The sequence below is a fragment of the Solanum lycopersicum genome, chromosome 2 (assembly GCF_036512215.1).
Source record: "Solanum lycopersicum chromosome 2, SLM_r2.1".
NCBI classification, from domain to species: Eukaryota; Viridiplantae; Streptophyta; class Magnoliopsida; order Solanales; family Solanaceae; genus Solanum; species Solanum lycopersicum.
In genome coordinates this window covers 70,878,775-70,899,884 of record NC_090801.1, presented here as the reverse complement: position 1 = coordinate 70,899,884, position 21,110 = coordinate 70,878,775, and the positions used below count along the sequence as shown (strand labels likewise).

The following is a 21,110-nucleotide window of genomic DNA, read 5'->3' as shown; positions in this document are numbered from 1 at the left end:
ACATTTCAAAATAACACAAGTGTCCAGTAGAGATAGTTGGAAAGAATATCAAGTAAAACTTTGATCTTTCTTCTTCTGTTTTTGGAGCAGGTAATAGGATAATTAATAGCATTATTGATCTCATATAGTCTGTCGGAGATTTTATACTTAAAACTAAAAATGCAAGCAAGAGAAATCACTGGACTTGGAATAGCAATACAGCATTAGTATTCAGTAACCACCAAGTCAAAACGTCAGGCCACCAACGGTTCCATAAGCTGTGAGCTGATTACAGAAGCATATGCACTAGACCTTTGAAAATACATGCACATCAGCTACAGCAGACTTTTTTTTGTTATAAGAAACAAGTTTTTTTGTAATATTCTTAAGGAATAACCAAGAACTATATAAACTATGTTTACGGATACACATGACCTCTTAAGAGGAACACAACCAGCAACAATGCTAAAGGCTTCTTTCTCACACTGCTCTGCTCCAGGCTCTAGGAACAATATCAAACCGCCGATGAGAAAAGCCATTGAAGAACTTCCGAACACTTAAACCTGCTGCAAGAAGCATGGAGTGAAGGTGTACTTGCAGGTTATGTCGAAGATACTGGGTATGCGAGAACAACGCCAAGTTTCGGTATTGGCACTTGTGGTCTGATTTCAAGCATGAGAAACATCAATATGATCTTTAGGAAAGATCCACAGTACTCTCCTCCTCACCCTTCTCTTGAAGGCAAGTTGAGTGTATTACGGGTGCTCTGAAGATGAAAACTTCCCTAGTAACAGCAGATAATTCAAGTTCTACAATAACGATATAGAATACACTGAACTGGAAGCAAATGCATACCACTTCAACATTTTTTTCCCTTGTTCTTAATTGCTAACGCATCAATGGCAGGTGTGTTTCCCTTTCACCTAAACGTTGATGCCAAATTTCTTCCTTCACTTCACCAAGAAGTTGGTGTTTATTTTCTGGATCTGCATATCTAGTTGGTGATTGATGGCCTACTCCAAATACAAACACAATTGGTGAAATCATATAGCACAATCCGGCTATATTTCAGCCATATATGTAGCTATTCACCATTCATTGAACTTCCTCCTCTCAATCGCCTAGTGAGTAGTTGTATTCAAACACATACAATACCACCGCTCTCTCTATCTCAACATTCAGCGTCCCTATAGTGCGAGTTGTGTAAGGAGTCTGAACCCTCTGCAAGCCCCATCCTGCCCGCACTTCCTTCACTTCACGATATCACTACTGACAAAAGCCTGTCTGGTAGGAGATAACTTTCACATCTGTCATCTTTTTCCTTCCAATTCCACAATCATCATATTCCAATGGCACCACAACCTGTAATTATAAAATACTCAAGAACTCCTTTTGATTTGATGCTTATAGGCAAAAGAAGCATTGCCTGCTGCATGTTCTAGCCACAAAAGAAGAAATGGCAGCTTGTCTGCTTATGAGGAACAGGATTTTCCAGTGGAACAGTAATCCTCTCTTGCCTCTCTTGGTGATCCAAAAATTCCTTATAGCAATCCCTACAGCAATCTAAACACAGATTGTCGAAACTGAATAATTCCTCATATTCACAATTATTTAAGCACCGCCCACAGTTGATACAACGTTTAATGCAGATAGTACAAGCTCTGCACGACTGAGCAGTAGATTTCTTCTTTTCGCAACTTTCTGAGGGGCAATCATAGACTACTCTAAGCTGCTGGCATATCGGGCATATTTCAATATCAATAGCATAATCATCATCAGAAGACACAGATAACTGTCCACCTTGGAGAAACCGTGGTTTACGAGTAGATGGCAGCTTGCTGCTATCAACACCTAACAAGACCTTGAACTCTTCAAAGTGGTGGTGTGTCATACCAAATAATCCATTGACCCCAAGGTACTTAAGTCTGGGTTTACCTGCAGACCGTAAGACCTTTAAGTTCCGGAGAATACCATCAGCTGTGAGTCTCACACATCCCGGGACACTAAGCTGCATTGATAAAAGTAAATACATGACATCCAGAAAATATAATATAATAAGAATAAAAAATGAAACATTGTTTTTTAAAAAAAACTAGGAAATGAAGAATATACTAGACATTCAGAGACTAAGATGAACTTCCTGAAAAGGCAGAACCAAGGGCCATAGCTGAGCATATTTTGGTTGCTAAACTAGAGAAATGATAGTTATACATGATGTCTCTCAATTTCTGTCACAACCCATTAAATTTCTGCGCATGATCTATATCAATAAAATTTATGAATATAACCCAACCTCCAAGAATAGGTCTATTCGTCTAATCTAAAAGTCAAAGAATTGCCTCAATTCAGTAATATAAGGCTAAACTAGGTCTCTTCACTACAGCAATTTTTTTGTTTTCCTAGACAGAATCTCCAGAGCTTTAAATTCTGGTAAAAATACCTTCAACTTTATTCACTTGATAATTTCAGCAATACATATTTAAATAAAGAATTATAAAATCTTCTCAAAAAATATGAACTACATAAGTGCATTATAGAGGCAGTATTAAGATATGAGAGATGCCATAATGTAGTATAGCATGAACACTCAAAAAGGAAGAAAAACAATGGAACTCAACAGTGAAGGATCCTGATATCCACATTTTCAGATAGGGTTCGATACAATAACAAGTGAAATAATGTCGCATTTTAGCCAAATTCAATCAATAACATTTTTTGAAGAAAACTGAAACATTCAATAGTTGCTAATGAGGCAATAAGGTGAGTGTACAAAAAGCATGTGAGGCAAATAAGGTGAGATTACAACAAGTATATGAGAGTACAATGAATAATAGCGCAATAATAAGAATACCAAACATGTAAGCTATGCAAGCCTTACATTCATTATCAGACAAAACGAATCATGGTAAGTCTAACATATGATTACATCTTATGCGAAACTAGAATGAGCTAAAGTAACAAACATAGTTAGGTAAGCAGCAAAAGAGAATAGCTGACCTTTTTCAGGCTAGAATTCCTTTCAAGCACACAATTCAAACTACTATCAGTGATCCTTGGGCAGTGCATAAGACACACAGAATCAAGATGACCTTGAGCCCTGTCCGTCAACTTTATAAGAACATCATCTGTGATCTTATTACTCAACGGATAATCAACTTGAATATCTCTCCACAGAAGTGGATCGCTACGCACCACATCTCTTAAAGCTTTGCAAACACCCTCAACAGAGAGAAGGTCCCTCAATCCAAGATAATTAAGGGACAAATACAGCGCATCAGAAGGAGACCCTCCATCTGCATCACAATGATCATTCATACCCGACTGATCTTCCTGAGCTGCATCTCTAAAAGCCCAATAACAGGAATTCATAATATCCTCAATCTCAACATCCATCGGCAATCCCTCTCCTAGATCAATCTCAGACACATAGGAGTTTTCCCCTACATCATGGTGAACTCTAATAGCCCCTTTTACAACAATATTAAATTCCGCATACAATTGAACATCAACCTCAATCTCATCTGTACAGAAACCAAGATCCTTTAACCCAAAATCTTTGTTAATACCCTCTAACCAACCAGTGATTTTGGTACTTATATCCATATCAAAAGGATCCTGTGGCAACAGATCAACAATATCATCAGAACCCATCTTTGAGTTTTCATCTTTGTGGTCTGGAAAGCTACCCTTTTCACAATTCAAATCCCAAAAATCACTAATATCATCTGAAACCATCTCAATTTTTTCAGATTTGTGATCATGAACTTTGTCAATTTCACGCTTCAAACCCCAGAAATCACCAAATCGATCAAGCTTCTCATTTGGGTATTCCTTGTCAAAATAACTATTATCTAACTTGGTCCCAGCTAAAATTCGTTCTTCTCGATTCAAGGACATATCCGTCTACTCAAAAAAAAAAATCAACCCAATACCCAAGGAAAAAGAAAGGAAAAAAAAGGGGGCGTGCCCTAGGCGCAGAACGTATTGAACAAGAAAACCCTCAATTCTCGAATGCAGACTAAAACAAAAGCACCCAAAGATTTCACAGAGTTTCCTGTGAAGCGCCTAAACGGGTTAAGCAAAATTCCCCAAATTGTTCCAATGGATCAATCAAAATTCACCAAAATCGAACCCCCACATTCCGGTAATCAATAGAAAGAACAAATCCCAGCTACAAAGGGAACATATTTACGCACAAATCTAATGAGTGGGTGCGCGAGAGGGATAGGGAGAGATTCAATAAGAATAAGAATAACAGAAGAGAGCGGTGATGATAAAGGGAATCTAAGAAAGAAAATGGAAATTGCGAGGTGTTTTGCAGATATGTACAATAAAAACCAACAGAATACAATGCGATGGATGGATGATGTATAAGGTATTCCTGTATCTACATACTCGAGAATCGCTCGCACCCTAATTTTGGTGAGAGAGAGAATTTGTATATGTGTCTCTCTGAACTATAGGTGTCGATTGGTAGAGATTGATGTGGCGCGAGAGACTTGTTCTTTTGCGCTACTTCAATTACCTCCCTATAAATTAGGTTACAAATTGGGCCTATTTGGGCCTGCATTTATTTATTTTTTATTTTACTTTATCGTGTAAAATTTTGATTATTATTTTAAAATTATTACTAAAAAATGGATTTGTTTAGAAAAAGGAAAAAATAATTAATAACCTCAAATTTGAAACATAAATGTTATATATTATTTAAGAATATCTATTAGTATTAATATGTCAAAAATCTAATAGACTTGTTTTAGCACCTTTTCAAAGAACAAATACCAACGAATCTATTTAGCACCTTTTAATTTTTCTTTGTGGATATATATTTGCCCCTCAGTCCTGTAGGACTAAAATACATATTAAAATTGGCCATAAAAATAAAATATTGAAAAGAAAGTAAGTTTTCGGAAGAATTTGAAAACGATAACTGCAAAGTTATTTATTTTTGGAATGCATTAAACTTCAAAAGGGTTGTAAAATAAGGATAATTTTCTTAGCGAAGAAGTTCTTTTACACACCAAGGAAAGATCCAACCATGTCTCATTCACTTTTTTCTCTAAATAATATTTTTATGTAGTCATTTTCTTATCTATTTCAAATTATTTGCAAAGGTGTATGTTATTAGTACCTCAAAATCGACATCTATTGCCTATATATATCATAAAAATGTTGTAGCTTGTAGGGGACCAATAAGATAATTTTTCTCAAAGACATTAGCATTAACAATTTAGTTGGTAATCATATACTCGTCATTATCACATCTCCATGTAATTCACTTACCAAATGAATATAATACTGAGCAATTTTTTTTGACAATTGACATACTACAAAATAATAAAATACAAGAGAATTAGACCAAACATGTTCAAGTTATGCACTCAATATTTATGAGTCACTGTCTCTTAATAACAAATCAAGAAATACCATGAGGAATACTTTTAATTTCTTTTTAGATTTCGATGCCTAGGGAATCTATGATAAAAGATAAAAGATTTTTAAAAAAAGGAATATTCATTGTCTACACTTGTGACATGTGGGGTAAAAACTTGGCTTCCAAGGTGGACAATTCTACCACTCACAACACTTGCTTTCTTAATGGAGTAGTTCACAAAAGGGGATGGAATAACAGTCAAACATGAAAAGAAAGCAAACTAATAAATGGTCTTAAAAACAAGAATGGATTCCTCACGCCTCTTTCACCATTTAGCCTAATTGTCACTCTCATTGAAGAGTTGAAAGAATGTTGCTTATTATGGAATGTTTACACACTCATTAACTACAATTATATGAATCATTTACATCCATTATGTAGGATTCAAAATAATTACTGTTATCGACTTTATCAAAACGACTATGTCTCTTTACCAAACTAGTTAGATCTATGAGTCCTCATTTTACAACTTCAGTTAAATATCGCTTGTGTGTGTGTGTTTGGTCTTTATGTTACTTATTAGGAAAAACCCAAGGAATATTTCAGATACTCTCTCATTTATTAGCTTAAAAAAGATGAGATTATTACATGCAAATATATTTGTGGTACACGGACTGTTTGTTACTTCTCAATAAGTTTGCACATAAGCAGGATACTACATGGCAAAAGTGACGAGGTAGCACTCATCTGCAATACTTTTCCAAACTTATAGTGTGGGAGGGATCCATATATAGCCATGAGTTTGAACGTAACCGGCATGTTGCAACAACTCATCTGCTTCAGCAGGGCCTCTGCTGCCTGGCTTGTATGGAATTGGCTTCACCTCTCCATTGTCAATTCTATGCAAAAGAGGGGTAAAAATCTCCCAAGCCGCCTATATTTAACAGAATAAGAGTTATCATCAATCGTGTTTATGCAACGGGTACAATATATATACCAAAAACAAAATGCACTACGTACCTTGAGCTCATCCCTACGCACAAAATGCTGCTGATCTCCTCTTATTCTGTGAAATGAGTTAGCACACTATGTTATCTGCCAGTATGCAAACATGTTAAAACTAAGGACATGCACAAAGGCTGAGAAGCATACGTGTCGAGAATCAGACGTTCATAAGCCTCTGGAATGACAACTCCTTGGTAACGCTGCCCATACGACAGGTCTAATTCACTTTGAACAGTTGACATTTCAAGCCCAGGTTTCTTGACCTGCATGAGAGAAACAAAAGATATGTCACTAAGAGCACAAGCAAACTGCAAAAGAACTATTCCTTTTCTTCTTCTCTCTTCCCTTGAAATAAATGAACAGATAAATAAAGGTGAACCTCCACATTCCCTTAAAACTCAGATAATGAACAAAATAGCGGCTTCTTCTCTCTGTCTCAATATCTCTTACATCGTAATTTGGACACTTTCTGGCCAGGCCAGCTCAGAAACTATTTGATGAACAACCAAACTGATAGCTTGAACAGAACAAGTAGCACAGAATTATTCTTACCGTAAGCTTCATGTACATGGCTTCTGAAGGTTGGAGACGTATCACAAACTCATTTCTCCCCTGCTTTTGACCTGTTTAATATGTCACAAAAGGTATTTTTCCATCATTGAACTTTGACTGAAAATCTGATACACAGCAATGAAGTCACAAAGGGAACAAGTAGATGACCATGTAGGTGAAGTTTCATATAATGCATAGAGTTTATGGAAAACCAAGATGAAACCATGGTATTAAATGGCCTAGCAATGCTGAACCTCAATTGGGAGAACTAAAAGCAGCAACTATAATTTAACCCATGAACATCAAAGCTCTATCCCAAGCTTGCGATACTATATCCTTTGCAGCCTCCTTGACGACTAACTTAAAGCTCCAGACCTTCGTAGAAACACTTTTTAAGATAAACTTTCTCTATAGAAATACTGGAAGGAGCTAACTATTCAAGTAGAAAAGCTCTCTGACATGCATGATATATATCATCAACAGAAGAGAATTCATCTCTTAAGTCTCAACTTACTTCTCACAATCAAATCAAATGCTTCACAAATAAAACAAAGAGAAGGTGATTTCTACATGAAAAAGGAACAGTAACCCTAGTTTGCATCACTTCTTGAGATACCATTCACGTATCAACCAGAAGTAATCTGTTTCTGGCTTAAGTAAATTAATTAATTAGTGGTGATGCAGTTTGCTAGTATAGGTGATGAAATTTGATAGTCTATGTAACACGAGCTAACAATCAAACATCTACAAAAATGTTAGTAAGATAAAAAAATAGTATCCTTAGAAAGATCCTGACACATACATCTAAATATATCACCAGGAACATCCTTAAACTGCACTCGTATTTCTGCCTTTCTTGAATTTAGTGCTTTTCCAGCCTTCATTATAAAGGGGACACCTGCAGCAGGTAAGCCACATATACATAAGATACCCAAGATACAGACAAAAAGTAGTCGTCAAAGTACATCTCTGAAACAACAGATAAAAAGCAGTCTACAGCTGAGATCAAACATTAAAATACAAGTTTTAAACTTGTGAAATTCTTATCTAACCTTCCCATCTTTCATTGTGTATGCGTAAAACCATAGTTGCAAAAGTAGGAGTATTTGAGTTGTTAGGAACTGTTGGGTCATCCTTATAGCCTTCATATTGTCCAAGAACAACCTCTTCATCTTTAATTGGAAGCATTGATTGAAGAACCTGCGTGGATAAGAAAACAAATAAGTGAAACACACAATTCTGTGAAAATGGAGTATTGGTTCTTCAAGTCATTATCATTATCTTATTATCCTACAAACAAGCAAGCAACCACATTGAGTTTGTCGCAGTGTTAACCTGATACATACCTTAACTTTCTCATCCCGAATGTGTTCGGGCTTCTGAGAAACAGGCTTCTCCATGGCAACAAGGCAAAGGACCTGCAGTTGAGAAGGTTACTAATGGTAAGAATTAACATACCCAAGCATAGTGCAGAGTTCAACTGTTCAATGATTAAAGATATAGAGAAATCAAAATAGCAAAAAAGAATGGGTGAGGAATGTATTCCACCCGACCCCCGATGTTTTGAATTAATACAAGGATGAGCCTACGCAAGGAAATAGCTGCATCTATCAAAAATTGAATATGTTGATGCATTTTTCAGATCTTAACGAATGGGCCGGCATTGGTTTAACCACAATCCTGAGACATAATCATGAACTGGCTTCTTGTAATGTACTTCCAGGAGAGAACCTGTGAAGTATTGTAAATCCCATATTTTGAGTTTCTAACTAACAAAGGTATTGATATGATGATTCAAAAACGACTACTACGCCCCAATCCCAAACAAGTTTGGACTCAGCTATATGAACTCTCACCGATCTTGTAATTCCATGTAAACTCATCTCAGGCCAATATTATAGGATTACAAAATAAAAATATAATAAAAAGTGGATGGCACTTGTTAGCCTTAAAGACAGAAGAATTATGGGTCACCTGCAATAGATGGTTCTGAATAATGTCGCGTATAATCCTGCAAAATGGATGAAGGATAGTTAATTATTACAAAAAAAAAATCCAAAACGCAGCTTAGTGAAGTACAGAGAAGGAAATTTATAGGCTTCTTAAAGAACATCTGCTAAGACTTCATCTGATCCTTCAAGTAAAGGGAACAGAAGCCAACAATAAGAAAAGGTGCACAGAGAAAAAAATGGGAAGTTCTCATCTAGGAGACATAGACCATGTGCATACCCATATTCATCAAAATATCCACCGCGGCCTTCAGTTCCGAAGTCCTCTCTAAAGACAATCTGCAAAGTGGAGAATCAAAGTGACCATTTGGAAGTGAAGAGCATTACAACTAAAACACTCTAAGAAAACATGGAACAAAAATCAGAAAGGACAACAGGAAGCTAATGTGGTAAGTTAGCTGATATCAATATCTAAATACTGATCTAATATTGACTACTGAGATTTTGCTTCATGATCTCAGCCATCATACTGGATCATCATGTTCTTCTTCTCCATAGATCAGATAGAAACAAGACACTTAACCACCAGGTAAGGTGTTCACTCTACACAACAGACTATTCCCTCATTAGGATTTGTGAGAGGCATGTAATAGGAGGTAGTTCAGAATAGTTCAAGAACTTTAACCTTGAGTGACAAGCTAAGCAAACCAGACAACTTTCGCAGATACATCTCGTTATATGCTTAGAAGATAGAGGAAAGCCTCCTCTCCTACCCTGTAAGCAGATGTACCTTTCGTCTTCTCAATATCAGTGTGATGTGTGATATGAATATCTAACTAGTTACAATTTGTAAATATGATACTGATGAGAAGAGCAGTAAGAGTACATGTTCAACTATTGATTGCTACAATCTTAAAGCTGGAAGATCGTTGTACTGCCGTATTTTTATTTATAGGTTACATTACAAGAAATTAGTATTGCACCATGTATCTTAGAGGGAAAATATACCTGTATATTATCAATGTTGTCACGATTCCAGAGCGGCAAAAAGAAGCGATTTGCAAAACGCAGCACCAACTGCAGTAGATTTCATACAATATGAGATAAATGCACGTACCCAGGTGAACTCATACTAAACAAAATAGTGTGTTTTGGGAAGTACCAAATTCTGAACCAACTCCTTCCCCAAATAATGGTCAATGCGATAAATTTGGGGTTCGTCAAATAGTTCTCCGATCTGGGAACTTAGTTGTTCAGATGAAGCTAAATCCTTGCCGAAGGGCTTCTCAACAACGATTCGTGTCCAACCACCAAGATCAGCTGGAATAGTGCAAGAAAATCTTTAACAATTTCTGTTGAATATCCAAAATATTGCAACCAAAAATGAAAACAGCTACTTATTGGCACACAATCTGACCAAGTACAGTGACTTGAGGATATTTTACGTAAGTTATACAGTATGCTGGTAATTCTTTGAAATCAACTGATAAAAGACCAAAAGAATGAGGATTGCATAGTAATCAGTAAAGTTGAACTCATTATTAGAAGAAATACATACATTTGTTCATACAATAACTTTTTATCATTCTGCAAACAGAGGGATATACTGACGGAGGAAGAGCAAAGTAGAAAAGTCTTCTGGATGATCCTTCTGTGCTATTTTTTGAGAATTCGTGCTCAGATATTGCCTTGTCCAGTAACGTAAAGCCCTCACCAGAATCATAAGAGCCACTGACGTATTTAATCTGAAAGAGCAATGACAAGTAAGCTAATTAAACATCAGTTAAATGGTGAAAAGAACATGAAAAAGCTTTTCACTCACCAGTTGCAGAAACTCTAATACTTCTCCTTCATTTTCTTTCCCCCGAGAAAGATACCTGCAATCAAAGAAGCTTGTTGAACCCCAAGCATTCTCCCCAGTTTTGCAAGAGACATGAATGGAAGTAGAGCGAAAAATACGAAGGATGAGCATTCTAATCAGCAAGCAGGTGGAACTACAATGAAAAGATTTCTTTTTTTTTTTTTGGGGGGGGGGGGGGAGGGGAGGGATACGAGTTCTTTTTTTGGAAAAAATAATTCAAAGCAGTGGTACATCCTCACTATCACGTTTGAGGAAGAGCAAGACAAAAAGTATCTGAAGAAAATTGACATAAATAGAGACAAGGCGAACAACAAAGCATTTCATCATGAATTTGAGGCATGCAAATGCAACAGATATCATACTAACCCACGAATACGGCTTCTCAAGTCATCATCAGAAATTTTTGTCCTTGCGTAGCCAAAAATGTGAACTTCATTGGATTGCAGAAATCCCTGAGAATTCACAGCGCAATGCCAGAGTTAGCATACTGCTCGTATAAACTTTTTAACTAGTGGTATAACTAGGTATGATTAGTCAGATTTTCTTTATGACTCCACTATTGACATTGATTTATCATAAAAATCAGATTACCACAAAAAACAAACACCAAGAGTGCAGAAATCTGATTTGAATTGTACCTGCCGATAGAGGTTGAAGAGTGCAGGAAAAGTTTTCTTTTTGGCAAGATCACCAGAAGCACCAAGAACAATAATAGAAAGACACCCAGTTTCAGGTATATTATCATTGTCTCTAAAAGAGTCATTCCTAATAGAACCCCTTTTCTCAATACACCATGATGCCGCCATCTTCACAACCAACTTCAGCCTTGTGAGTTGTGATCTATAAATCAATAATCAGTCAATCAAATACTGTGAGTTGTGATCAAAACAACAGTAGTCGTCACTCAAGATTCTGAAAATTGGGTAGCTAATAAGATTTAAGCAGGCTGCATAAAGTAATCAACTTTACTAACTTTACTCTAGCAAGAGAAGAAAGCGGATGATCCAAGAAAAACAAAAGAATATGGTTTGAAGAAGCAGTTGATGACAACGTAAAGCATAATTAAACCTGAATTAGCAGAGGATAATATAAGAAAGATCCAGCAAATTAGCAAGTTAAAGAAAGCAAAAGTTCCGCAACCAATAAACTACCAAGATCGAATAAAGGTGACAAGAAACCAACTTTTAGGTATTGAAAAGGAGAGTAAGCAGTAAACAGGAAAGGGGTTGGATCAAACCTGAAAAAAGGGGGGCAGTAAGTAATACGATGTTTTTGATGATTTTAATAAAGATTTTTATTATTTTTTTATTTATTTATACAGATACCGTTCACCTACCACCACTTTGACTTATATACGCCGCCGTAGTCTCTGACGTCTTTTTAGTTTCCGATCAACCACTTTTTTAATGCCATTCTCCATTTCACATTTAAATACAACAGTAATTTTAATGCGATTCTCCATTTCACATTTAAATACAACAACAACAACAGTAAACAAAATTAATTATTGTAATCACTCATAGTGGGTAGACCATTCCATGTTTCCAAGATCAGCATATTTTAGTAGAACACCACTCTTGACCACCTTATGACTTTATTCCATTACATAATTAAATACAAAAAAATAGTATTTAAATTTAGCACCATCATTTTGTTTGAAAATACAATAAATGGGATTTCGGTGTACAACATAAAAAAAAAAAAATACATTTTTATCTCAAAGATATAGAGATTATTTTCGATAGATATTTAAAATATATATTTTTTCTATACTTGCTACTTTATAAAAAAAATTACTTATACTGTTTCTTCTATTTTGACTTGATAGATAATTGAAAAAAAATAATTAGTTTTATGATTTTAAATATGTCAAATAAAAAATTAAAAATAATTGTAAAAAAATATTTTTCTTTAAACAAGAAGTAAAATAAGACTAACATTTGACATGGAGAAGTCCAATAATTGGTATCATCGATTTGTGAATATATATATGTAGTCCTCATTCTGGCCCTACAATAAAATAATTGGGGAGATTATAAGACATTTTATCAACTAATTATAAAATATCGAACCAAGCATATCTAATATAGAGCATGCTTATTTTTGACGGAGGAATTATTTTCATACACTAATTTAGATTACGGAGAAATCGTGGGAGACCAACCAGCCTTTCCTTCTAATCAACAAAGTTGGTACTACACTTCGAACCAAACAGCTGATTAGTTTCTCTAATTCAGAAGCTCAATCAATTAGTTATTGTAAAACATTGTAATACCTTATATTTGGTTATGGACAAATCAAGCATCTAAAGTTGACTTTCAACCTATATTTGAATATTTCAAAGTTCAAACCTCCTCTTTTGGCATACTCCACCAACTGAGCTAAGTGACAACTGGTTACATACAGAACAAACAAAGCTTTTGCCATACAACTCCAGCAACTGACTGACTATCCATCTGAAGCAAAGTGACAACTGATTACATACAGAACAAGCTATGGATTACATATAACACTGGATTAGAGTATAGTATAACCCTGACATCATCGACCATATCACAGTTTCAACCACTTTGGCTTAATTTTCTTCTTATCAGCAGCAGGCTTTTGATCTGGTACTGAAGGAGGGGGGTTGGTAGTTGGAGATTCATCTCTGCTAGGTTCACCAGGCTCCATCTTCTCTATCATAGAATCCAATCCTTGCAAAGACATGACCTCTTCTTGAAGATAGGATCCTGATGCTGCAGCACCATCATCACCTGGAAATAGGTGAGATCAATTTCACTAATAACATGATTAAGAGCCGTGAGTGGAATACAACTCCAAAAACGAAATTAGAATAAAGTCAGCAGAAGATTCATTTAACCTGGGGCATATATACACAACAACAAAAAGGAAAGATCAGAACATTCAGTAGTAAATATTTAATGGGATAATGTCGGTATGGGTACTTTGTGCATATCCTTCAAAATTACATATTCACAAAAAAAAGAAATGACTGTATCCACATGGAAAATTATACCTGAACATATGTTGTAGCCAAGTCTATGAATCATAAGAAAGGAACATATGAAGAACTAAATGTTTATTTAAAACCACTGTCTCTTCTAGGAGTTCCCAAGTGCACAAATCCCAGGCATGCAACATATAGCAAATCCTCCTCCCACAACCCGAGAGAAAGGAGAAGAAAGAGAGAAGATAACCTTGACGGTCATACAACCTAAAACCATTTGCATGCAACAATTCCAACCTACCATTATTACTGAACAACAAACTTCTCCTGCTTCATTATTCCTGTACACTAAAAACCAGCAAATATAATCTCAATTTTGGTGAAAAGAGAATCTCCTCCATAATGTGGAAAAAGAGTCCAATTGAAGGTGTCATAGTATAGCCACACCTCACATTCCTGTACACTCTCCAATGCTTGCTTCTAAGAACTGTCCTCTTGATAGAGACCAAGTTCAGCCTCTAGGCAAATTGTCATTGCCGTCAAGTTAGCACTTGCACTTAACGTTTAAGTAACTTAACCAAGCATAGCGACCTGATGTGCTTTTTATGTACGCAAGTTTTTGGAAATAAGAAAGCAAGCTATAAGCCTAAAGAAACAAGGGAGCTCAAAGAACAAGTTCAGCCTCTCAGAAAACTGTCGCCACCTTAGAGCTAGCCCTTGCACTTAACGCTGGTGTAGCTCGAACAAGCATGACGACCTTGTGTGCTTATTGTATACGAAAGGTTTTCGAAATAAGAAAGCATAATAAAAGCCTAAAGACCCAAGACAAGCTCAATGACAAGGCCATTGTTTTGTTTTCTAAAGGTTAATTTCAGCCTTCTAAATTGGAACTTGCAGAAAGGCTAAGATACATTGGAACAATGATCCAAATAATCTTTTATGTTTTTAATTTGAAATGCCGCCAACCAGATTGTGTCAACATCATAGCATTAGGGGCACTTTGTATAATCCAATGTCTTTTTTTCAAATGGCCGAACTCTCACAAACAATGCAATACTTAGGGGTGACAGTGGTGAAAGTAGCTAGTATGAAATTTCTTGGGCACTTACCCGCATGATTTGGCCCCTCTTCCAAGGAACGAAGAATTTTCAGAAAAAAAAAAGATTTTCATTTTTTATTTTTGTTTATAGATTTCTTATTATTATTATATGTTAGGAGGAACTTCTTCTGCTGTTCTCTCAAAGGGTTGTTGTTTACTTGATCGCAAATGAATGTGAGCACACATCGGTCTCTAGCCTCCTATGTCCAAATAGACAACCACTATCCAGCACAGTGAGTGCCTGCTGGCACACGGGCAAAGCAAAAAATTGTGTCTTACATATATTCATAGGTTAATACATATACCCAGATGGATGTTTTACCAATCATCCATAAGATAAGAAACGACTTAAATAAGTAGGAGAAAAGGGCATGTACATGAGCATCTAGGAAGTTGGATGATGGAGCATCTAGGAAGTTGGATGATGGATACCTTTTTTCCCGGATTAGTACAACTATTATTGATGAAAACAGGGTGCTTGTATCAATATTACGACTGACGGCTTACACAGGATTCCAGATATGAAGAGATATGCCATAGCAGGCTATTGATTAACATATATAAACCTTCCCTCTTAAAAAGCAAGGACTGAGGTCAAGGAGAAAGATTCTCTTGAGCTAAAGGTACTTTAGCCCCTCACACCTCCCTGTTGCAAGGTTTTCTTAGAAGAATCACCAAAAACATTCAACATCATTAAATCACCACTGAGGTATATCAAGTATGCAAGTCATTGCAGGTTCAATGCCCAAATATGTAACAGAGGTTTCAAAAAACTGAAGTTACAAAAGAGCGGAGAATTCAGACTGTTAACAGTTTGCACTAACCTTTGGGTAGATCGTAAGAGAAATAAACAACAGCACCAGGAATAAATCCAGCGGAATAGAAATCCTTGGAAAAATCTTTTATTTGCTTCTTAGGAGGAGTGGTATCTGAAATAACGGACAAGCATTAAATCTTCAGCAACACCATTATTATAAACTGCTCTTGAGAGTAAAATATAGGAAAAAGTAAAATGTAGCAAATGTTTAGAATAATCTTACAGATATAGAAAGGCAGTTCAGGGTGAGCAATCACTTTCACAAGAAGGTCAAGTAAGCTCTTGATTGTCTCTGACGGATGAAATGTGGCCTCCAATATATAATTATCCGGGAAGCGTACTCTGATTACAGCCTGAACAACACAGACCAACACGTGATATAAAAACCAATAATGTCAAATGAAAAGACGTCGAAAAGTGTCAAGGTCCCCCTGGGACTTTAAGTGCAAAGCTGCGATAAAAGCCAACACCCCAAAGTAAGGTGCAGATGAAGAAACAAATAAGATAATATATGTATGATGAAGAAAACTCAGTACACAGACAAGAAGTTGTATGGGCCAAGAAATTTGAAAAATCTGCAATTCAGTTAACATATATGGATAAAAAGTCATGTCAATTAAGTTCAGAATTTATTTTTTCAACAAATAATTCGGACATAACTTGTTTTTTTAAGTTCCAATTAATCTTTCTGGCTAGTTTTCTTCAGCAAAGCTTAAAATTTCCTCTTCATAATCACTGACCATTTATTCACAATATTTTCTAAACCATTAAAGTAGCATTTCGCCAGCTGCATTTATTTCTTATCGCCCTCTCCAAGATAGATCCACAATGAGGAGCACGCTTAGAGCCTTATTTAGGCACTAAAACTGTCCAAGATGACACTTTCAGCCTCAGATGTTCAGCAACAACAACCTTCAGATGTCAAGTGTGGCTTTGACAATACTGATGAAAACTTAATTTACCAAATCTAACACCAAATTATTCAAACTTGATACAAGTGAAAGAATCATCTGGAGAGAAAGATCAACTGAAAACCTTAGTTATCCTTGCTCTGCGTGCAGCTTCTTCTGCCTCACGAATTTTCTTCGTCTTCAAGTGCTTCTCTGTTGAAAATTTTCCCAACACCAGTTAGAATAAGCAGAATCATTAAAATAACCAAATTCCTGTATACATTTCTACAGATCTATAATAATAAACAAGATCCATTGAAGAAGGTAAAAATGTGGAAGACACGGTGAATATACCCAAGGCGCAAGCATAAAAGAAAAATAATAGAGTCTGGAGTTCTAGTGTAATTTGTCAAATAAATCGACAGACAACTAATTGACATGTTTTTTTGTTCTTCTGTTAGAGGTCAGCTAGAAATTTCACTTTAGCAAATACTTGAAGCCATTTTTCATCTGAAAGTCTATACAAGTGTATCTTACCTTCTTTTTTAGTTCCCAAAAGTCGATAATAATCCTCTGGTGTGAACTCATAGAAGTCTTCGGGCTCCTCTGACACTGCAGAAGATGATTGAGAAAGGCCACAGCAAAATAAAATGAGCATATATGAAAACAGACCATAGAATCGTGTTTGGGAAGTTGTATTAGTGATAATTTCTATGTCAAGTAGGAAGTACCATTGCTGGAAACATCAGGAGGCACTGAAGAAGCTGTTGCTGTTTCAAATACACGGATTTCACGTCCAAACGTTTCTTTTGCAGCAGCAAGCTTCGCCTGAATTAACCCAATAAAACAGAAAAGTTACAGTCCAGTATGTATGTGTGTATATATATATATTCCATGATTGAGTAACAGACGGAGCTTTCCATGATTTTAGCTTTTTGAGAGTTTAGCTGAAGTAAAGCTGGATGTATTTACACAAAGGGGAACAGGTAACTTTACTTGACAGATAGTAGAACCGAATTTGGCAGATTTTGTATGGGATTTTTTTTATCATTCTTTACTTTTACAGCTGCAAGTTAAATTTTACTATAACTCATCGTCCACAGTGCTGCTGCAAGTTCAATAATTTTAAGGAAGTGCTGATCTTTGGTCTTCCCCTTCAGGGCCAGGGGCGGAGCTACATTGCATTAAGTTCAGTGGAAATTATATTATTTATACATGGTTAAAATAAATTTATATGTATATATATGTTGAACCTCCTTCGGGTATCTATTTCTACACATTATGAACCCCTTTATTGAAAATTCTAGCTCCGCCTCTGTCAGAGCAGTTTGCAACAACAACATCATCATCATCATAATCATCAACAACATCATAACCAGTGACACCGGAGCAGTTTCTTATTTTATTTTAAATTTTAATTTGTTTGCTGTTAGGTGAAGGGGAGACCTGGAGCAGCAGTAAAGTTATCTCCATTTGATCTATATGTCATGGGTTTCAACCATGGTATGTACCACTTGGAGAGCGGACCTAGCCCCCGAACCCTGCATAAACTTGGATGTTAGGTTCACCCAACTGTTTTTTTTCCTTACTAGATACAAATCAGGCTATTACAAATGTGTCAAGCTAAACCTTAACAATTTGTGAAATTAGGTTTTAGGCCTAACTCACACCCCAAAAGCTAACTCAAAGGGAGGAGGATTGTCCAGCCTTATAAGGAGTCCACCCAACTCATTAACCGTCATTCTTTAACACAGTTCAATTCGGAAGTTTTATGGCCTATGCACATCTCTACAAGTGCTTCAATTTTTGAAAAAAATAAGGGGTGTATTACAAATATATAACAAAAAAAAAGTGCAATACTTGCATGCCTGAATTTCACACTTGTATGCTTGATTTGCTCAATACAATACTAGAGAAACTGAAGAGTTGGGCATACACTTTATTTGTTATATGGGCACAAAGAGATAAATCAGTGATCATATAAAATGGGAAGAAAGGTGATGTTCTAACAACATTTCCCATGTACAGAAACATAAAACAACGAAATGTATGTAAATAGGTTTAAATACTAACAAGAAGCAGGTATGCAGCAACTCTTAAACAATGGATTGTGTATAAATGGGTTTAAGTATTAACAAGAAGCAGATAATTAAGAACGTGTGTCAATGGGTTTAAAGATTAACAAGACACAGCAAACCTAAAACAATGGAACGGGCTTGAAGATTAACAAGAAGCAGCAACTCTAAAACAATGAATGGGTTTAAAGATTAACCAGAAACAGCAACTCTTAAAACAATGGAATGGGTTTAAAGATCAACAAGAAACAGCAACTCAAAGCAAATGGAATGGGTATAAAGATTAACAACAAACAGCAACTTTAAAACAACGGAATGTAGGTAAACAAAAGGCACATACAACTAGCGCCTTTCTTGTGTTGAGATTTTTCCTGGAAGTAGTCTTTATACAAACTTCTTTCTACAAGATTCTAAATAAAGAAAACCAAGAAAATAGCAAACAAGATGGCTTTTCCCACCATGAATCAACCACAGAAACACATGCGAACTGGTCTGAATAGTCACACAAAAAGGGGTAAAACAAGAAGTTAAATCGAACCGGTATCTTGAAAGGAGAAAAGAAAGATGAGATTGAAATGAATACCTTAGCTGATTCCAACTCCATCGGATCAACGGCGGTGAATCTCTGGCGCTTTGTAGCTGGTGCAGAATCAACTATCATTACCCACACAAGCAAAGAAGAATTCTCTCTTCTGGATTCCGGGTGGGGCGGGGTTAAATAATAAATCCGAATATGGGATATGGTCTAATGGGCTTTAATTGTATAAGCCCGGCCCAATTTCATTCTTGTCGGATTGGCTTAGTTTACAAAACAATTAACAACCTTTATTTTTCAACTCAATATATTCATTAATAATAGAAAGTTACACTTTTCATAAACTAGGTGAAATAAACGTCATTTTAGTGTAATATACATTTATATACTTTATTAAGTTTTGCACCTTTCTTATCAAGTTAATAGATACTACGTTATTTTCGAGAGTAAATCATAAATTTAATTTTCCTTTCATTTTTTTATCTTAATAAATTGTTCGCTTGTTTAATTGAATTGGCAAATATTATACGTGTTAATCAATCATTCATAGTTCTTTCAAATTAAATATAATGTTCATAGTAACTATTTGATTATATTATTTATCAAAATGAAAAAAAATCTAATTATTTAATTATTTCCAAATTGACAAATTAATTAAATATGATAAGTATTACTAACATTATCAAATATTACCTTCATAACACCTGAGTATAATAAGCTTCGAAACTTGAAAACACTATTACAAACAAAGATAGTCATAACAAATAATAAGGACGATGAAAAAGAGAATTTTTATAAATATATTATTTTTGTTCTTTTCAATATGTGAAAAGATTGTACCACAGATTTATTATACATTACAAGATTTTAAGTGTTAAAAAAAACGTCTTAAAAATTTTAAAATAAATTAAATTCGTCTTTAATACATACTCATATTCTACATTACTCTATCGCAAAAGATTGAAAGAGAAATCATATAGGTTTCCTTGCTATTTGTTGATAATTATTTTTGCCATGTCACTCATAGATGGTAGTAATTAAATTTAAGAAAAAAGATATTAAGACACCATCAAAGTTGTCCAGTATTTGTATAAAGACACTTTAACTTTCAAAGTGTCCTATCACCCCACAGAACTATTTAATATCTTTGTAAGTGGGTCGTTTTGACTCATTCCTTAGTCTATGTAATCGTGCGTGTTGCTCACTCTCTATGACAAAATTTAACCCAACCCGACCCTATTCTTTGAAGAAAAGTCATCTTCTCTTTTGGGGTGGGGCGGACATGTTAGTGTTCGGAGTGGATGGAGGAATAAATTAAACGGAAAGATATCAGCATTTTTGGGGAAAGGAGGAGGAGGAAGTGTCGATTGAAGGTGGTTTTGTCACCGGAAACAATGGCATGCTTGGAGTCTCATCCTGAATTCAACTAGTTTGTTATTGGCTACTGATTTTTTTTTTTAATTTGTAATTTTTTTTTTCAAAATTGAATCTCCATTACTATTTTCACTAATAGATCATCATATAACAAATTTAAGTAAATAACACTAAAATCTAACAGTACTTGGACCCCAACAGTTCAGATCTATAACTTTACTCAACGTCGCTTCCGTTTTCCTCAACTTCTCGCTGGAGACGACCGCCGAAGAAGACTATGTCGAGAATCTCCGAGCTGAGGTATTTATAGAAGCAATTAAATTGAATTTGGCGTAGTGATGAATCGATCTTAAAGTGCAATTTCATCTGGCAAATTGCTCCAATACTTGCTGCTACGATTCAGGCCGATCCCTTTGCTGCTGTTGCATTCATTATTTTTGGAAAACTAACAAAATCTCTATGTTTTTGCTGATTGATTCATTACTCAATTTGTATTCGATTAATGGTGATTAATGTAATTGAGTTTAACATTTGTTGAACAGGAATGGAGAATCAATGGAAAGTTTCCCTTTTCTTCCATCCAAGGAATGGGACAATCCTAATTGCAAAATAGAGTGATTCCAATACTCAAATGGTCATTCAACTATTTT

General features: G+C 35.5%; 3 protein-coding genes across 9 annotated transcripts; all 3 read right to left on the bottom strand.

The window, feature by feature from the left end:
• Positions 1–179: 179 nt before the first annotated feature.
• On the bottom strand, positions 180–5,326 carry LOC101249223 (F-box protein SKIP14). Its single transcript, XM_004231753.5, has 2 exons — positions 2,977–5,326; positions 180–1,987 (listed from the first exon to the last, which is right to left on the bottom strand). Exons 1-2 carry the CDS (start codon positions 3,874–3,876, stop codon positions 1,418–1,420), a joined length of 1,470 nt encoding a protein of 489 aa, XP_004231801.1. The 5' UTR covers positions 3,877–5,326; the 3' UTR covers positions 180–1,417.
• Positions 5,327–5,953: 627 nt separating this feature from the next.
• Positions 5,954–12,303, bottom strand: LOC101249507 (glucose-6-phosphate 1-dehydrogenase, cytoplasmic isoform). 5 transcript variants are annotated; one of them, XM_004231754.4, is made up of 16 exons: positions 12,057–12,303; positions 11,359–11,560; positions 11,087–11,172; positions 10,682–10,736; positions 10,418–10,604; positions 10,022–10,179; positions 9,868–9,936; positions 9,140–9,198; positions 8,885–8,921; positions 8,257–8,328; positions 7,963–8,110; positions 7,713–7,808; positions 6,911–6,981; positions 6,506–6,621; positions 6,374–6,419; positions 5,954–6,287 (listed from the first exon to the last, which is right to left on the bottom strand). In XM_004231754.4, the coding sequence occupies exons 2-16, from the start codon at positions 11,524–11,526 to the stop codon at positions 6,120–6,122; spliced, it is 1,536 nt and encodes a 511-aa protein (XP_004231802.1). In that variant the 5' UTR covers positions 11,527–11,560; positions 12,057–12,303; the 3' UTR covers positions 5,954–6,119. The 5 variants fall into 5 exon arrangements, with proteins under 5 accessions (XP_004231802.1, XP_010315937.1, XP_004231803.1 ...); XM_010317635.4 differs by having other exon boundaries at positions 11,958–12,161; XM_004231755.3 differs by lacking the exon at positions 12,057–12,303 and adding an exon at positions 11,789–12,006.
• Positions 12,304–13,026: 723 nt separating this feature from the next.
• Positions 13,027–19,284, bottom strand: LOC101250175 (plant UBX domain-containing protein 1). 3 transcript variants are annotated; one of them, XM_069294088.1, is made up of 8 exons: positions 19,135–19,245; positions 17,923–18,017; positions 17,208–17,304; positions 17,014–17,088; positions 16,622–16,689; positions 15,810–15,939; positions 15,594–15,698; positions 13,027–13,476 (listed from the first exon to the last, which is right to left on the bottom strand). In XM_069294088.1, exons 2-8 carry the CDS (start codon positions 17,947–17,949, stop codon positions 13,274–13,276), a joined length of 705 nt encoding a protein of 234 aa, XP_069150189.1. In that variant the 5' UTR covers positions 17,950–18,017; positions 19,135–19,245; the 3' UTR covers positions 13,027–13,273. The 3 variants fall into 3 exon arrangements, with proteins under 3 accessions (XP_069150189.1, XP_004231805.1, XP_004231806.1); XM_004231757.5 differs by lacking the exon at positions 17,923–18,017 and having other exon boundaries at positions 19,135–19,284; XM_004231758.5 differs by lacking the exon at positions 17,923–18,017 and having other exon boundaries at positions 13,027–13,458; positions 19,135–19,284.
• Between the last annotated feature and the right edge of the window lie 1,826 nt (positions 19,285–21,110).